General features: G+C 37.5%; 1 protein-coding gene across 6 annotated transcripts in view; it reads right to left on the reverse strand.

The window, feature by feature from the left end:
- Positions 1–17,747, reverse strand: part of Lcp1 (lymphocyte cytosolic protein 1) — an 80,731-nt gene that overhangs the window by 8,903 nt on the left and 54,081 nt on the right. For 5 of the 6 annotated variants that reach the window (XM_021720795.3, XM_040281511.2, XM_021720796.3 and 2 more), the window contains 9 exons: positions 15,555–15,636; positions 13,869–14,034; positions 12,100–12,242; positions 10,041–10,067; positions 9,615–9,710; positions 8,135–8,330; positions 5,902–5,980; positions 4,591–4,705; positions 3,116–3,249 (listed from right to left, as the gene is read on the reverse strand). In XM_021720795.3, coding sequence (XP_021576470.1) covers positions 3,116–3,249; positions 4,591–4,705; positions 5,902–5,980; positions 8,135–8,330; positions 9,615–9,710; positions 10,041–10,067; positions 12,100–12,242; positions 13,869–14,034; positions 15,555–15,636 — 1,038 coding nt within the window. The remainder of the gene's footprint in view (positions 1–3,115; positions 3,250–4,590; positions 4,706–5,901; positions 5,981–8,134; positions 8,331–9,614; positions 9,711–10,040; positions 10,068–12,099; positions 12,243–13,868; positions 14,035–15,554; positions 15,637–17,747) is intronic. The other variant, XM_005341248.5, reaches the window with a different exon arrangement.

Here is a 17,747-nt window from a genome sequence, read left to right on the forward strand (position 1 = left end):
TTCCTTGTGAGATAATTACCCTTGATTATCAAATGTGTCTGGGGGCAACTGTGCTATTAGACGGAACCCCACAGTCAAGATCTCAATAGCACTGGTGCTTGCAAAATGTGCTGTGCTGAAAAGCCTTTCATCAAAATGAAGGGGCATTAGGAGCCCAGCTCTAGCCAGTTCCTCATTCAACAAAAGAGGATTGATGAGGTGTGGATTGGAGGGGCCGGGGAGGGTGTGATTATTACTTGCTTGATTTCCTGCCTTCCAACATTTGTTTTATTTATCTAACATTTGGCACAGAGGGACCAAGCTCGTGTTTTGTTTTGTCAAGGACCTATGCTGACTTCGCCACACACAGCCTGTTTGTGAGGAGTTCGGCTTGGGTCTCGCTATCATTGCCATCTGCCGGTGGCCTGTTACAGGTTTTTGTTTCCAAATTTATATACACACTATTTGCCAGCTGTCCAATCTGAGAACAGTCTCTGTGCTGCTGAAGGGGAAAGGGAGGCTTAAGCACATCTCTCTCAATCATTCTTAGGGGGAAGAAATGACATGCCGTTTGTTGCCCAAATAAATGACCAAATTAGCACATCTGTGCAATCCCATGAAATAAATTTCAGCTAGAACTGGATGTAAATTTAACAGATCTGTTAATATGTGGCATGCAGAGGGGGAAAAAAAAGAAAAGCAAGAAAGAAAAAAATTCCTTCTGGTTCTATTTTCATAATTGCCAATCACTCTTTTCCTTCAACAAGAATGAACTTCTCAGTTTCCTTTCTTAAATGTACAATTCTTATGTAGTAAATGCACCTGAGAAATATGACTTATGACTTATTATCCAGGTGAAGGCTACAGCAACAGACTAGACCTTATTATATATGTAAATGAGCCCTAAAGTAGGGCTTTGGGCCACATTCTTATAAAAATTTAGAACAAAGGTCATATTACAAAGTGGTTTTCAGATATCATGAACTTTAAAACAGAATAGAGTTTATCATTAAAGAGACAATATTAAAGATTATTTTGAATTGTAACCCCCGAGTGAATTTAAATGTTACACCTAAAAAGGCTTTCACTTAGGTGCTTAAAGCAATCAGTACCCAAAACTAGTTTATTAAAAATCAAAACACATGTGAAAGACAATAAAACTAATTTAGAGATAGTTTCTGGACATATCCTGGTGAGAAAGGCCCTTAGCAATTTTCAGAGATAATCTAGAAATATTCAGTAAAATAGAAGAGTCAGTTGAAGTTTCTTTAACTCTAGAGTTTTCTGTGCAAGGGGGACCTTATAACATTTGCCCTCCATCATGAAGGAGACCCTGTTTTGAAACGGGTAGCAGAGTCCTATACTTGGTAAAACAAATGTGAATTAGGTAGTGAAACCTGTTATGGTCACTGCTGATTATTTTACATTATCTGGAAACAAAGGCACTATCACAATGAGAACCATTCACAAATACTAGGACCTGTGGACAGTGGGACTAAAGTTTAAGCACCTTATGGACATGACAAACCTTGTCTTTGCCATGACGTTGTTAGACAGAAGGTGATCTGACCCATGGCTGCTGGGACTTCCTTCCAAGTAGAAAAATAAATCAAGTCATGCTAACATAGGTTCTAGTTGAAAGATGTAAGACTATGCCTGTCCAGAGCTATCAGTGTAGCAGGAAAGAGTGAAACATTTAAAAATAAACTGTTTCATACTTACACAGTTATCTAAAATTCTTCCCAGACTCCTGATTTCATACCAAAAAGTTTATTTTTCTTATTATCTAGTTTATATATCTTATGCTATTTTACAATTATTTAACAAGGATCATCATTCTCACATTAGTCAAGTTTATATTCAGCTTAAAAGGTATCCAAAGTTCTATTAAATAATATGTCTATTAAAGAAATTTCACAGAGATAAACTTAGAGAACTTTAACACTGTCTATTAGAGAGACTTGTAAGAGTAAAAAGGCCAGACCTAAACACTTAATACACAATGAAAAGCATATGAAATAATGTTGAGAGAAAGAGAGAGAGATATTACTAAATGTGAAGACATAGGAATATATATTATCTGCAATGAAAAAATAAAACACGGAAGACATAATTGAAGAGAAGTAAGTTCAGGGACAACTTCAAATAAGTAAATATACATGAACTTGGAGTCCCCCCAAACAAGGTTACTGAATACAAAAGACGTATTTCAACAAATGAAAGCCAAAATTTTTCAAAATTTGATGGAAAGTTTAAACCCACAGATCAAATAAACTTACCAAACCTCAAGCACAAGAAAGAACATTACACATCATAATTAAATGGCTTAAAACTTATAATAAGGAGAAATCTTAAAAGTAGCCAGAAAAGAAAAGACATGCTACATACAGAGGAACAAAGATAAGAAGGACAAGAGATTTCCTGTAGGCAAGAAGACAGTGAAGACTATTTAAAAGTATGGAAAAGAAAACCGTATCAACCTAGATTCTACATTCAGAGAAAAATCTTTGAAAAATAAAAATAAAGTTGAGACTTTTTCTCACATGTAGAATTTGAAAGAATTTATCATCAGCAGTCCAGTGCTATTAGAAAAGCTTCAAATAGAAGGAAAATATACTAGGTGGAAATCTGGATCTACACAATGGAAGAAAGAACATAAGAAATAGTAAATGTGTAGGTAAATACACTAACTTTCCACTTGTTTTTAAATCCCCTTCAAGGGTAATTGACTGTTACTTGTGCAAACCAGTAAAAAGTAAAAGGACTAAAAAAGATATGCCGTGCTAACATCGAATCAGGAGAAAGTAGTAGTAGCTCTATTAATATTAGAAAAAGTAAATTTCAGAGAAAAGAATATCACTAGGCATAAAAAGAGCCACTCTATGACTCACTAAGACAAAACAATAACCTAAAATGTTTTTGAACCTAATAACAGATTTTTACAGCATTGGAAACAAAAACTGATTGAACTGAAGAAAGAAAAAAATTTCAGGAAAATAAAAAATACTTGTTTGGTTTTTATGCTTGGCCTAAAACATAGTTTAAACTGAATTAAATCACAGTCCTAAAACTTTCCTAGTAAATTTCCAGGTAAATAATCTGTTCAATAAAAAGTTATTCTCATGAGTCACATTACCTTCTCATTAGCTGCCAAACCAAGGCCAGCGTTAGAGTCCGGTTTCCTTCATTGAGATCTTGTCCACCAATGCCAACCAGAGAAAACTTAGCTTGATTCTTCCCCAATTCCACTGCATAATTACAATTCTCAAGCTATTGAAGAGCAAGGAGGAAAATATTTAATATCATCACCTTGATTATGATGAACACCAGATAAAAATAAGAAAAATAAAGACACAAATGAAATAAATAAGATCAGACTCAATGATTCCTCAAGTCTTGAGTGGTTCTAAAATTCTAGGATTCTAAACGAGTTAAAGAATTTTCAATCTTTTCTTATTTAGAAACACTTTATTTCCACCAAAAATATTTGCAGTATACTTTTAAGTGCAAAACTAAAATTAATTATTATGAACATTTTGTGGCCATATATATATATATATATTTCTTGGTACCAGGGGTTGAACTCAGGGGCACTTGGCCACTGAGTCACATCCCCAGCCCTATTTTATATTTGATTTAGAGACAGGGTCTCACTGAGTTGCTTAGGGCCTTGCTTTTGCTGAGGCTGGCTTTGAACTCAAAAATCCTCCTGCCTCAGCCTCCTGAACTGCTGGGATTACAGGCGTGTACCACTGCACCTGGCCATAATATTTTTAAAATAGGTAAATTCAGACTTGGAAAATCTGGATTCTCTATCCCGTGTTCATATAGTAGACAGACATGTAGGGCAAATATTCTTGTAGCTACCCATGGTTTATTTTATTTTTTTTTTATTTTTTATTTTTTTAAAGACAGAGTGAGAGAGGAGAGAGAGAGAGAGAGAGAGAGAGAGAGAGAGAGAGAGGAGAGAGAGGAGAGAGAGAGAGAATTTTTAAGAGAGAGAGAGAGAGAGAGAGAGAGAGAATTTTTAATATTTATTTCTTAGTTCTTGGCGGACACAACATCTTTGTTGGTATGTGGTGCTGAGGATCGAACCCGGGCCGCACGCATGCCAGGCGAGCGTGCTACCGCCTGAGCCACATTCCCAGCCCGCTACCCATGGTTTATTAAAAGTCATCAAGAGGAGAAATGGTAAGACATGTTTCTGCCAACCCTGTTGTTACAAAATAACATTCCCACTGTGTTGACAGTAGACAAACTATTTGTATTAGTCAAGCTGTCAGTACAAAGCTCTAATTTTTTAGAAAATTAGAATGAGGATCCTGCTGGGGAAGAAAACCCTATGGCTCTGCTTGCTCTAATTATCTTAATTAGAATTTTTACATGATAATATTTAAAGACATCCAACATAGAATTATAAATAAGTCATCAACTGAAATAATGGACTTGCTTTAATAAAACTATTCAAATTTCTGATTGCTGTGGTATAATTTAATCCCTGGATAAACATTACTTATCTAAGTTTGGCATACTGATAAAGTATTCACAAAGAGCGTATGCAGACTTATGACTTTGTCTGCCTACAGGAATATCAGAACAGTCATTGTTTACCTTCTTCATGTTGCCACCCAGTTTGGGGTATGGTGGTTTGTTTACTCTGTTCCAGTCAACAGGGACTTTAATCTTTTCATAGAGCTGGAAGATGACCAGGGCATCTGACAAGTCACTGAATAAAACAAACACAGAAGGAGAATGCTTAGATATCCAACATTTTATTCAGGGCCTACAATGGGCCAGGTACTTCCTTATATCTTAGCTCCAGGAACATTCACAATAATCCTGTGATACCCAAAGGACTTAAAAACAGCATACTACAGGGACACAGCCACATCAATGTTTATAGCAGCACAATTCACAATAGCTAAACTGTGGAGCCAACCTAGATGCCCTTCAATAGATGAATGGATTTTTAAAATGTGGCATATATACACAGTGGGATATTACTCAGCAATAAAAGAATACAATCATGGAATCTGCAGGTAAATGGATAGAGTTGGAGAAGATAATGCTAAGTGAAGTTAGCCAATCCCAAAAAAACAAATGCTGAATGTTTTCATTGATATAAGGAGGCTGATTCATAGTGGGATAGGGAGAAAGAGCATGGGAGGAATAGATGAACTCTAGATTGGCCAGAGGGATGGGAAGGGAAGGGAGGGGGCATGTGGTAATTAATGATGGTGGAATGTGATGATCATTATTTTCCAAAGTACATGTATGGAGACACTAATTAAAGTCCCTGTTGACTAATTGGTGGGAATATACTTTGTATACAATCAGAGATATGAAAAATTGTGCTCTATATATGTAATAAGAATTCTAATGCATTCTGCTGTCATATATAAAATAAATAAATAAATAAATAAATAAATAAATAAATAAATAAATAAACCAAAACTTTTAAAAAATGAAGAAAAAAGAGTAACTCCATCTTTAGAGGTGAAAAAAGTGTGACTCAGAGAAACTGAGTCCTGTCCCCAGGTGCGACCAGCTATGCCCTTTCAGCAGACATGCACGCTGCCTCCAGGAAGATAAGCAAGGCTTAACAAACAGCACAGGAGACTCTTAACTGCAAACCTAGCCCTCATTGCTTTGCCTGATCCTGAGAAGAACATAGGCTTTGACACACAGTAAATCTGTCTTCCTGAGTTATGATTCTTCTACTAAACACACCATAAGGTTGGTGCACAGAGGTAAGTTTCTCAGCTGAACACCCAACATCTGCAGCTCATTATGACACTCCCCACCTCCTTATCCAGGTTCATGCATTCTGTGAAAAGAATGTGCACCATAGTGGAACTGGAACCCTGTTTTCTTCACGGTCTCTACATCTCACATTAGGGATGAGTTCCCAAATGTTCTTACCTGTATAAATGATTGACACGCGGGTTAACACCCAGGGAGTTCATCCAGTTTCTAAATGTCCGCTCTTCCCTGGTCTCACCTAGATTAATGAAGACTTATTATCTTTATGCCCATCAGCCATTTTTATTATCCAAGTTTAACCAATAAAAACTGAAGGTAGAATAAAAAATAAAATAGACCCTATTGGATTTGGATGAGCATTCCTATTCTGTGTTAATTTCCCCCTATTTCAATTCAGTAAGAATTTCCATCGCACCTATTAGTGGTGTGCAAGATTCTGTGTAGGGTAACTATTCTGAGTCGGCCCATGAAGACTTGACATTCCTGTAGGAAAAACAAGATTCTTGGCCATTAAACAGAGAGTTATAAAACTCACACAGGAGGCAGGTGTATTTGCTCTTTGGGTTGAGATGTGGCAAAAATAGTATGGGCTAAATTTAGAGGGGTGAAATTTGAGTTTTACTTTCTGGGTTAGTAAAAGAGAGTAATAAGTTAACAGCAGAGCATTTGGGGGGATGGTAAGAGGTAGAAGTAGGAATGAATATAAATATGAACATAACAGGAGCAATAGACAAGGTCTCTGTTGAGAATGGGCATGATTTGTTGGGGGTCTGTGCAGTACCAGCACACAGAGACAAGGCTGTCTAAACGCTGGAACCAGAATTGGAGATCTCTGAATGCCAGGCAGCAGATTTGGGTTGATATATTAGACAGTGTCAGTCATTATGGGCTCTTTTTTAAATTACTATAATACATTCTCAAGCGAGGCAGAGAAATAATGAAATCTGTGCTGGATTGTGCCTGGCAGCAGTGTGCAGAATTACTGAGAGGTGATATGCATTTAAATTACATATGCAGAGGGAACAGTGTTTGGCACTAGTGTGTGAGGCACATTCAAGTGTTTGATGAATGGCTGAATTGAGTGCCCTAAGTTCTATTAAAATAATTGGTGTATGAGGTAATATTTGTCCAAAAGAACAGAACGGGAAAATAACAATCTAGAAAGTATTCCTAATGAAGAATTGTTGGTATTTGTTGACTTAATAGATTTAGGGATAAAGGAGATGAAGTTATCACAGTGTAACCCAAGGTCTTCAGTTTCAGAGACGAATGAAAAACAAGTGGTATGACTAATAGAAATGGAGAATTTTTAAAGATGGGAACAGATGGGATGGGAGGTGGGGTGGAAAGGAAATGGGGGAGGGGACAGGAGAAGGGATCGTTTGTTTTGTATACGATTCATGTCAAAAGATAGTGAGGGACCCAGATAGTAAAATCCTAGGGGCAGCTGGAAATGGGTGATTGGTGGGCTTGATACATAGACTTGAGATCAACAAATGGTGCAAACACAGCAGTATTAGATACGGACTCTTTCCAGCTAGGGGAGCGCACTGTGGAAAAGGATCCACCAATACTTTAAATCTGTATTGCCTTGCTTGGTGACATTCATTTAATACTGACTTTATTTTTTGTTTCAGTAATGGGGTTAGTTCATGATGTAAAAAAATAAGGATAAGTAAATATCTCTGGCACTTTTAAAAAAAATATATATATTTTTTAGTTGTAGTTGGACATAATAACCTTTATTTTATTTATTTATTTTTATGTGGTGCTGAGAATTGAACCCAGTGCCTTGCACGTGCTAGGCGAGTGCTCTACTGCTGAGCCACAACCCCAGCCCCATCTCTGGCACTTTTAGCTGGTAGAAGTTAACTAAAACCATGTGCTTTTTGTCCAATCTTAGGATAACTAAACCTGCAAGATACAAGGATTCTGCCCCAAACTACTGTTCTGTGCTGCTAATAATCCAAATAAAAGAAATAAAATGAAAACAGAAAGCTTATCCTGATATAAATTAAATATCATTTTTATATATTTGAGTGGTAGCTATTTCTTGTTTCTAGGAATTAACGTAGTCTAAGAACATAAATTAGGTTTTTGGAGCTCAGGATTGATTTCATCCAATAGTTAAATGCATTGTCTTCCCTGAAACACTTAATTCTGATAATGGATGAAACCTGAATATAATGGATGTGAAATGATCGTATTTGATTATTCCTGCTTGGCTATAATTGACTTGATTAATTTATTCTATTTGATGTAATCAGAGAATTGGTGTGCTATTTGCAGGAGTGGGGGATTTTTTATCTTCTTCGGAGGTGATTCTGAGTTGTCATTGCATTAGATTCGGGAGCATTTCCCCAAATAGCTTAAGCAACTGGTTTATAGTTACCTTCGAGAGCACTCCAGTCGATGTCCTGGTTCTCTGGTTTGTGCAAGGCAGGGTATCTATTAAAGAGGTTGGCTATAAAGGCCAAGTTCAACTTAGGGTTTCCTCGGACAACATCTGTGGCTGTGACAAACTGCCGACAGCCCAGCCTTTCTGCTTGTTGCAGCATGCATTCTGCCCTCTGGATGTCATCCTTCTCCTGCAATGAAAAAGGACATCTCAAGGCTGGGTCAAGACTCCCCATGCACAATGTGGATGTGTATAAGGTGAAAAAGAAATGGGAATTCCACTGAAAATCCTTAATGTGTCTCCAACAGATGCATAGCAACAACACATTATTACTTACATGTACCTGCACTCAAATCAGAAAGTCCCAAGTAAAAAGAATCTCAGAAATAGGCAATTGAGACTTCTCATCTCTATCTAGAGCCATTTCAGATGAATGGTAGGTTGCTCTGTTTTTAAAGAAATTCAGCGGATTTTTGAAATCTTACTGTTTGAGTTTATCTTAATTATTTTAAGTCATCAAGCTTCCTTTTTATTACATTCTGGCATAGACTTCTTGAGTTTTTGGTCTATTTATAAAGTTTATTAAATAATAATTTGTATTCCTGTTTCTAATTCATAACAGATATTTACAACTGTCAATAAGAATACCTGATGTCCCACACTGAGTTGGTATACCCAAACAAAATAAATATCAGCTAATAAGAGTGAACTGTATATTATCACTGAAAAATTTAGGACATCTGTTTGGCTCTTGAAGATTGAGAACCACTAATTTCACACGCCCAAATAACTGTAGAGCATCTTCAGTCATTTGTAAGCAGTCTTAAGGCTAAAATTTTTTGAAATATGGTCTACTTCTCATAAACTCTAAGAAAGCACCAATTTTTAGAAACAGAGCTTTTGAATTATTTCTTAGGTTGATGACAATAGCCTTCTGTGAGTTTTACTTCTTATTTGCTTTTACTTTATTTCTCATTCAGGAATGAGTTGAATTTGATATTAATTCACTGGATTTAAGTCCAGTGATATCAAACAAAGCCCACAAATGGACAAGGCCACTTCTCAAAGTCAGTATTACTAAAAGTGGTGGCAAATCTGAAGGACTTGCTCCTAATCATTACCCCATGGATCTAGGCATTGAAACACCACACTGTACCCCACACATGTTATATTTATTATGTGTCAATGGAAAATAAAATAAAACTAAATGGGTGGGGGGAGCTAACATATTAACATGCAGAATTGTGTTGGTGTTTAAAGCCTGTGGGATGAAGGACATATAAAGAAGTCCAGCATTTCATTAACATTTGTTTCTTTCTTTAATGTTTTATTTGTAAATTCAGTTTTCCACAATTATTATTGAAAACTGTTGACAGTTTTTAATAGTTTAATAAGGATTTAAGCAGGACTCCAGAGAAGGGGTCATGCAGACAGCAATGAAGTAACTAAAGTAAACACATGTCTGTTGTCTTACCCTTAGTCCTGACATGTCAATAACGACAGCAGGGATACCTTCTTCATCTCCTTTGGGAGCCACCTGCTCAAGCAGGTGGTAATAAGCTTTTGAATCCTGTGAAAAATTAAGAAATTATGGTATCAAAACAGCACAGCTAATTACATACTTAGCTCTACAATGATTTCCCCAAAGCAAACATTTTATTTCTTATTACACTGTCATTCAAGAATGTCAGTTAATTACCAAAGCTAGAAACATTCACTAATTTGAATATTTTATTTGGTTGCATATTGCATTTTCTTTCCTTTTTAAAGTAGTTTAACAATTAAAAATACAGGACATATACAAAAGGCAACCCAAAGGAGCATATTTTTTTTGTCATCCACAGGGGAGAAAAATAACTTATTTTTGCATATTAAATTATATACAGGAAAATATATATACCTTTATATTGCTGTAGAAGTCAGTCAGCTAAGGTTTAATTAAAAAAAAGTGACAGAAAAAGGAAGCAGAAGTTTAAAGCAGAGTTTAAAAATACATTTAAATGGACAATCAGCAAAAGAAAAATAAAGATTTCAAAGACAGAAGGTTGAAGCATTAACAAGAAGTCTTTTTATCAAAGGAGAAATATTATAATGACAAGTACATTCAGTGTTTCTCTAGAAACTACAAAAATGGTTAAATTTAATTATAACAGATGGCATATAGGTAATAAATTCTCAAGTTTTCTTAGATTCTGGAATATGCTTATTGACACAGAATTCTCAGAATCACAGTCTTAAAAATACAAATTTATTCTCAGTCAATGAAAGCATACAGAATTTCAAGTAATAAGATCATTTAATAGCATCTTAATTTTTCTTAAAGACTGGAAAACCAGCTGCTAAACATTTTGAAAACTGGGTGGGTCTGGGCAGAGCAGATGTCTGCTCACCACGTAGACATTAGAAAAGTGAGAACGGGAAGATGGGAGCCACTGATGTCGCACCTGGGGAAACGGTTTTCATCTCCTTTCTTTCTACCTTCCCCTCCTCTTATTTTTCTCTATTTTGAAGTCAGTGAAAGTTCCATGCAGGTGGTAGGCACCCCTAAAAACTGCCTGCCAGATGCTACATCTTTTTCACTTTGCCTTTCTCACTCCCCATACTCTGTTCTTGCTAATTTTATATAATTTAAAGACACCTCCTGAAGCTGCTGGCTCCTCAGACACACCCTGCAGCACAGGCCTCTGCTGCTCCCTGGAAATGGGCACAACCCTGTAAGTGCTCAGCCTGTCTCAGACAGACACTTCCCAAAGTTCAGAATGGTTATTTTTCTGAAGAGCACAGCTTTTTTTTTTTTTTTTTTTTTTTTTGCTAAGAAATCTGGTAAATTTATGGCTGCAATGAAGCAGCCTAACTTTGCTTGAAATGTTTTACAACCATCAAAGGGCTTCGCTGTTGATCACAAAGGGAGCTGAGGTCCAGTGCCTGCTAAACCCTATTTCGGTGGCTATTGCTAGAAGAATGTGATAATCAGTGGAAGTTATAAGGTTAGAAGAGTGAACTGGACTTAGATCCTAAGGAATGGGGGCCTTTCCACCCACAAGCTTTGCACTAGCCCTGTGTCTGGTGGACCCTGAGTGCCAGGCACCATTGAGTTTTCGTGGTGAAGCAGCAGGAACCTGTAACTAAAGAATTATAGGCCTGATGGACTCTTGGCAGGTCACATGACCTTTCCTTTGCTCTCTATTTGGAGGAAACTTCTTTAACTTTTGAGAAAGTGGATACTGAAATACCTCCTTGTGTTGCGCCTCAGCATCTCACACCAGTTCCTATGGGAGTTGCTTTCTGCTCATCCTGAAATGCTCCTTGAGTGCGTCCTACCTTGGTCCCTCTGTCATCGCCGCCAACAGCTGACTCTTCTCACCTGGTCATGGAACTTTTCGTAAACTTGCACACCTCCCCAGCCTTTCCCCTTGAGGACTCCTTATCTCAGTTTCCTTATTTGTAAAATGAGAGAATAATAATCCTGATCTCAGGGCTAGTGGTGAGGATTAAGTGAGTCAATGCATGCACACAGCAGTTAGACCCATGCCTGTTGTGTAGGAGACACCATGTTTGCTACTAGTAGTCGAATAAGAAGAGTCAACCTGGTGTAATGTAAAAGGGAATCCCCCTCAGGTGCTCCCGTTTATGACACCAGAGCCATTAGAGTCCTATATTACCTAAAAAGTGATCTCATCTCTTGCCTGGCACTCTCCTACCCTTGTCCCTCTACTTCCTGATACTGAAACTCCAAGCCAGACTCATCTTCCTTGCATACTATGCCAGGATTCTGGATAGATGTGAGTGTGGCCCAGAATTAGAGATGCCCTCTGAAGGACAGTGAGTGGCTCCAAAAAAGGACCAGAGGAACCTTAGAGTTCTGAAGACAGGGGGCCCAGCATCTGTCTCTCCTCCACCGATGCCCAAAACACCCTTTACTGCAGGAGTTAGTGATGCTCAGATAACACTGCCCCTACCTTGATGTCAGTGCTGAAGTTGCTGATTTTATTGCAGCCTGCATTCTCCAGGTGGTAATTAGCCCACCTCAGAAGGAGATCTTCAGGGGAGAGCTTCATCAAATCCTCCAGGCTCTCCCCTTCTCTCAAAAGAGCAATCAGGGCTGAAAAAGCACACACACACAAATGAACAACAACAACAACAAAAAAAATACAGGGCGTGTTTAAGGGGATTCATTGTAATTCTCATGGATCCCTGCTGGAAAGTCAGAGGGCTGCATTATCTTTCTGGTGCACAGGTTCTTACAGCCTCTCTCATTGAATAAATACTATTATGTCTCAAAGGAGGTGTGTGCTATTGCAGCTTACTCATTATCCCCATTTTTCATGTGGAGAAGACAAGGCACCAGAGAATCTCAATGCTACATCTGAGAACACAGGGCAGAGTCACAAACATAACCAAGAACATTGGCTTGGGATGCTCTGCTACCTCTATCAGACCACATTTCACCATTTGACAACCATTTTGCTTTTAAGAGATCAATTTTATGATAATGACAATGTTCTCCTGTCTATTACCATAAGTATTTTGTATTTCAAATGCTTACCTGCATAATTATAGCAATCTGACAATGTAATCAATTCTCCTCTGTTTCCCCAGATGAATAAATCGTTTTTGCTCAATTAGGTTTAAATTTAGCTGATTTGAACTTGAAAAATCAATATTCTTTCTCATGGGTTTTAATGTTTCTATCTGTTTTTTTTTCTCTTTACATTATGTCTAATATATTGGTTTCAAGGTGATTTCTCAGGGTTCTTTATTGGTTATTTTGATTTACACATAATGATTAAAAAATTCTTTACAACTGAAGATTAGAATTTGGGTACAGAATTCATATTGTTTGGATCTGAATCTGAAAACTTAAGTGTAATGTTGTGATTAGTATGATACCTGTCAAGGTCTATCTCTGTCTAAGCAACTGGGCTGTCACTGTTTAAATGCAGACAGGAGGGTGAGAAAATAAGGCTGGCAGCTGCATATTTAGTTCAGAATTTCAAAAATCCAAGTGCAATTTTTCTAGTCTTTTTCTAATTTTTCTAACTCTTGTATATATTTAAGGTAAACAGCATGATGCTTTGATAAACTCATCCTGCTACACATAGTGAAGTGATTCATACAGTCAAGCAAATATCAAAACCTGTCAACATTATGAGTGTTTATTTTTCCTTTTCTTTTGGTGGTAAGAGTACCTAAAATCTACTTTTCTGGCAAATTACCAATACATGACACATATTATTAACCATAATCCTGTGTTTTACATCAGATCTCTGGATTTATTCATCCTACAAAAATGCAATTTTGTACCAATGGTCCACAACTTTCCTCTACAGTCTTGATAAGAAGCAGACCAAGTTTCTCCCAATCTGGTGCATATACTCAAGTATATGAATGTGATTTGCTTCACAAAATGTAAGTTAAAGCTTAGTAATATTTGTCATGAAGAATCTAAAGGCAAAAAAAGCTCTTGAGGTTGAAGTTCCAGGCAGTGAGACTGTGCTCTCTGCTCTAAACAAGCAGAATTATTAGTCTGTGGTCTGAAAAAGCTTTTGTTCTGTCATTTAAAAAAGTCTGGGTTATTATGGATAGAATCTGTTACATTAATACCATGGACTCAATATAACTGTATAGTTTTCTAAACTTGAGAATTCCTGATCTCATCCTCTGATAGTCCCTGACATGGGCATTAATGGAACCAGGTCACCCACAGCCTTAGGGGTTTGGCTCCTACCTTCATTTCTGCTGAGTTCAATGTCAGCAAACAACCCAATCTTGATGACTTGCCACAGAAGTCCAAGGACCAGATGGGGTTTCCCCTCTTTCAGGTCCTCGGCCCCTATGTTAACCACATGGCACCCAATGGCTGAGGCAGAGTTCAGAGCCAAGTTCAAATTTTCCTAAGGTAGAAAAAAAATGCAAGTTTGGTTCTTTTGCTTTGCAGATGCTAAATGATGATTCCTGTTTGACAACAAACAACAACATTTTTCTTCTAGAATGCTCACAGGCCTAGATGCATGGTCTTCACTAATTTTAACACTGAGGAAGTGCAGTGAATAATGACAAGAAGGAAAAATACAGTAATCCAGACACCGAGCTTATGCAGTGGCCTATTCTGTCAAACCAGCACCCCAACTGCAAATCCCATGCTGGTCAGCAGGAAATTAATGAGTCTTATACTTCATCTTGCCCTGTACTGAAGCCTACACACTCAGCATCTACTGGCCAGAAACAAAAGGGCATCTTTGGGGGAAGTCCCTGTCCTGTCACTAGCTATCATTAATGAGACATTTATTGTCATAAATTACAGTCATAAAAGAGACCAACACACTAGCTTTTCGACTTGCAGACTGTGTATTACAGGAATAAATAAAAAAGACACAAATCAAATTCCAGAAAGAGATGGAAGGTTTTTTAAGAAAACAACTTACTGAGCATTCATAATAACTAGGGAAACTGAGCACACACATGCACTCGTGTGTGAATGTAGAGCATATGTGGCTATGACTAATGATGATACATGTAATGGAACTCACAGGCATTTGGAATAGCAGCAACGACATTTTCAGGCTGGAGTCTATTATCCTTGGGTCCATACAGGAGGAGATACCAATGTCAGAAATGTATAAAAGTTGTTTTTATGATAAGTTAAAAGCACCAGGGTTCTTATCCTAGTGCTCAAATGATGAATTTAAAAAAAAACAGTTTTTACTTATGGTCAAGATTATGAAAACATTTAACATTAAGTGCATTTCTATGCTTAATCATGAGTCTCAATTTGGTCACCACTTCCATTTAAAAAGTACACAGGGTTTGGGTTACACCCAAATAGGAGATAATGTATCATTTATGAGTTAAGAAGTAAGAAGACATGGTTTCTAAGCAAGAGAATTGCAATAATGTTAAATGACTGGAACATAAGAGAGGATCTGCTGGTGACAGTTCCAGTTAACAAACTGAAGGAATAAAAGCAAGTTGTATTTATTATACTGGTGGCTGTGGCAGCATCACATGAAGGTTGTTGGAAAACTTCCCATTTTTCACTCCCTCACTTCCTAGAAAGGCTTATTATCTCTTCAGTTAAATGCTATGGATTTGGCATCAACTCCAAGATAAATTACCAGGGAGAGTGTGAGTTAAAACTTTAGCCAATGTGAATTTTACTCCTAATTGGCCCAAACAAACATACAACCCCCCACCCCCCCAGCTACTAACACTGCACCACCTTCTCTCCCACCTACTATACTGATAAAGGAAAAGACAGAGATGTATTCATCTATCTCCATTAGTTATGGCAAATCACCAGTCCAAAGCCTAGGTTTGGGGAATAGTGTTTGAGCTCCTGCAAAAACACGACTTAGTTTAATGGGTGTTCTTTCTTTCCAAACCCATCCTGTACTAAGTAATGGTGGAGACATACCTGAATGGTGAAAGGGGTCAGTTTCTTTTTGTTGATTGTTCTTTCATCGATTGTGTCTGGCACTGATAGGTTGATCATTTTACTGAAAGGGAAACAATTAAATTAAAGAAAGCAGATTTCTGCATAACAAAGCCTGGTAACATTGAATTTGAATTCCAGCAGCATCATAATTGAACACAACACAATCTGTGTACTCCATACTTGGATATAAAAATCAGCTGTGCCATTTTGATAAGACTCAAACTCTCTGTGGGAAAGGCTACTGTTCCCGAAGCCATCTTATTTTAGTGAGGCGAATAATGAGGATTCCACTTCTTATCCACATACCCCAAAACAGCTACAAAAATTACTCTGGCTCCCATAGCACATTAGAAAATTCCAGGAGGAAGACCAAAGCAAATACCCCATGAGTACTTCTGCTTTCTTAGCCATGAAAATTGTTCTCACTACATAAAAGACTATCAATACACTTCTGAGTTTATATAATGCCTACATTTCTATTTGAATCAGATCAATACCTTAATAATCATATGATGAATGACTCTTTCATATCCTTTTATAGTAATTATTTAATTAGTGAATTCTAAACTTCCCCCACTTAAGTAAATAATACATTGATTGATCGGACATCCAAAGCATGCAATCATTGATACTAAAAAAAACACCCTGATTTTATCCAAGTTAGTATACATTTAGTCTTCAATTGCCCTCTGCCTCTAAAAAAAATTCCTTTAGGTCATCTCCATCTTATTTAAAGAAAGGAAGTGAAAACAAATATCCAAAAGGAACAATACCACGGATTTTAAAAAGTGGTAAAAGCAACTATGACTATTTCTTTCTTAATGAGAAATCAGCATTAACATATTTTCCTACAATTTTTTCTTTTGGCACTGGGGATTAAACCTAGGGGTGCTTAATTACTAAGCCACATCCCCAGCCCTTTTTTATAATTTATTTAGAGACAGGGTCTTGCTGTTTTGCTTAGGGCCTCACTAAGTTCCTGAGGCTGTCTTTGAACTCACAATCCTCCTGCCTCAGCCTCCTGAGTTGCTGGGATTAAAGGCCTGTGCCACCACGCCCAGCTTTTCCTACAATTTTTAAGCAACTAGTGGTTTTTGTATGTGTAGCTATTTTTAGTGATATATTTCCATAACATGGAATAATAATGTATTTTATATATATATATATATATATATATATATATATATATATATATATATTTTGAGTGTGTGTGGGCATGCTTATGTATATGTATATTTAAATAAAAGGTTCTATACTACAAATTATGTGAAACATATTCCTAACGCATCATTTCAGAAATGAAAATCTAGCAGTAAACAAGTGAAGCTCTGGGAGATAGTGAAGGGGAGTGACTGACAAAAACAAGATTCTCTTTCCTTTAAAAGCTTTTAGTCCAATTACAGAGAGACAAAATGTACGGATATGAAAAGTTGCATAATACTCTAAAAGCAGAACATTTTAATAGTTCCCAAAGTATTATAAATAATATGTCCTCTGTTCAGTAAAGGAAGAAATCACTGGGGGATGGGATAGGCCAGAAAATGCCATGGCCTATGGATTTGCACAGGAGGAGGGGCCAGAAAAGGGTGCTTTTAAAAGGAAAATGGAAGGCAAAGCGTAGTTATAGGTTACAAGCTGGGTGCATGGGGTGGGGGACCCACAGGGCATGTCTGCTGATTTCCTTAGTCATTCATTCAGTTGTCTGTGCAGCCCTGACCCTGGGCTGGTTACCCATATGCCCTGGGGGCTGGGGAGGTAAAGTAGGAGAGTGAAGGAATGCCATGGGATGCCTTGGGTGCCAACCTAAGAAGGCAGACTTGATCCTGCAGGCTAGGATTTAAAACTTTTTTTAAAAATTTCACTTTTAGCAGTGGAATCCTTAAAATTTAATCTCATGATAAAATCTAATAAAATACCCAAAGCACAATTGCTTTGGGTGAAGCACAGGAGAGAGGCTCAGGGTCTTGCCCACCCATCCTTTCCATCCCTCCTGAGCTCACCACATAATGAGTTATCTCCAGCCACTCACTAACACTCAGCCTGCAATGACAGAGCAGCTGCTGAGAGCTACAGAGGCAGTTTCAAAGACACCATCTTAGCTGGGCATGGTAGCACATGCCTGTAATCCCAGCTGCTCGGAAGGCTGAGGCAGGAGGATCCCAAGTTTGAGGC

This window comes from Ictidomys tridecemlineatus, chromosome 6 (genome assembly GCF_052094955.1).
Source record: "Ictidomys tridecemlineatus isolate mIctTri1 chromosome 6, mIctTri1.hap1, whole genome shotgun sequence".
Taxonomy (NCBI): domain Eukaryota; kingdom Metazoa; phylum Chordata; class Mammalia; order Rodentia; family Sciuridae; genus Ictidomys; species Ictidomys tridecemlineatus.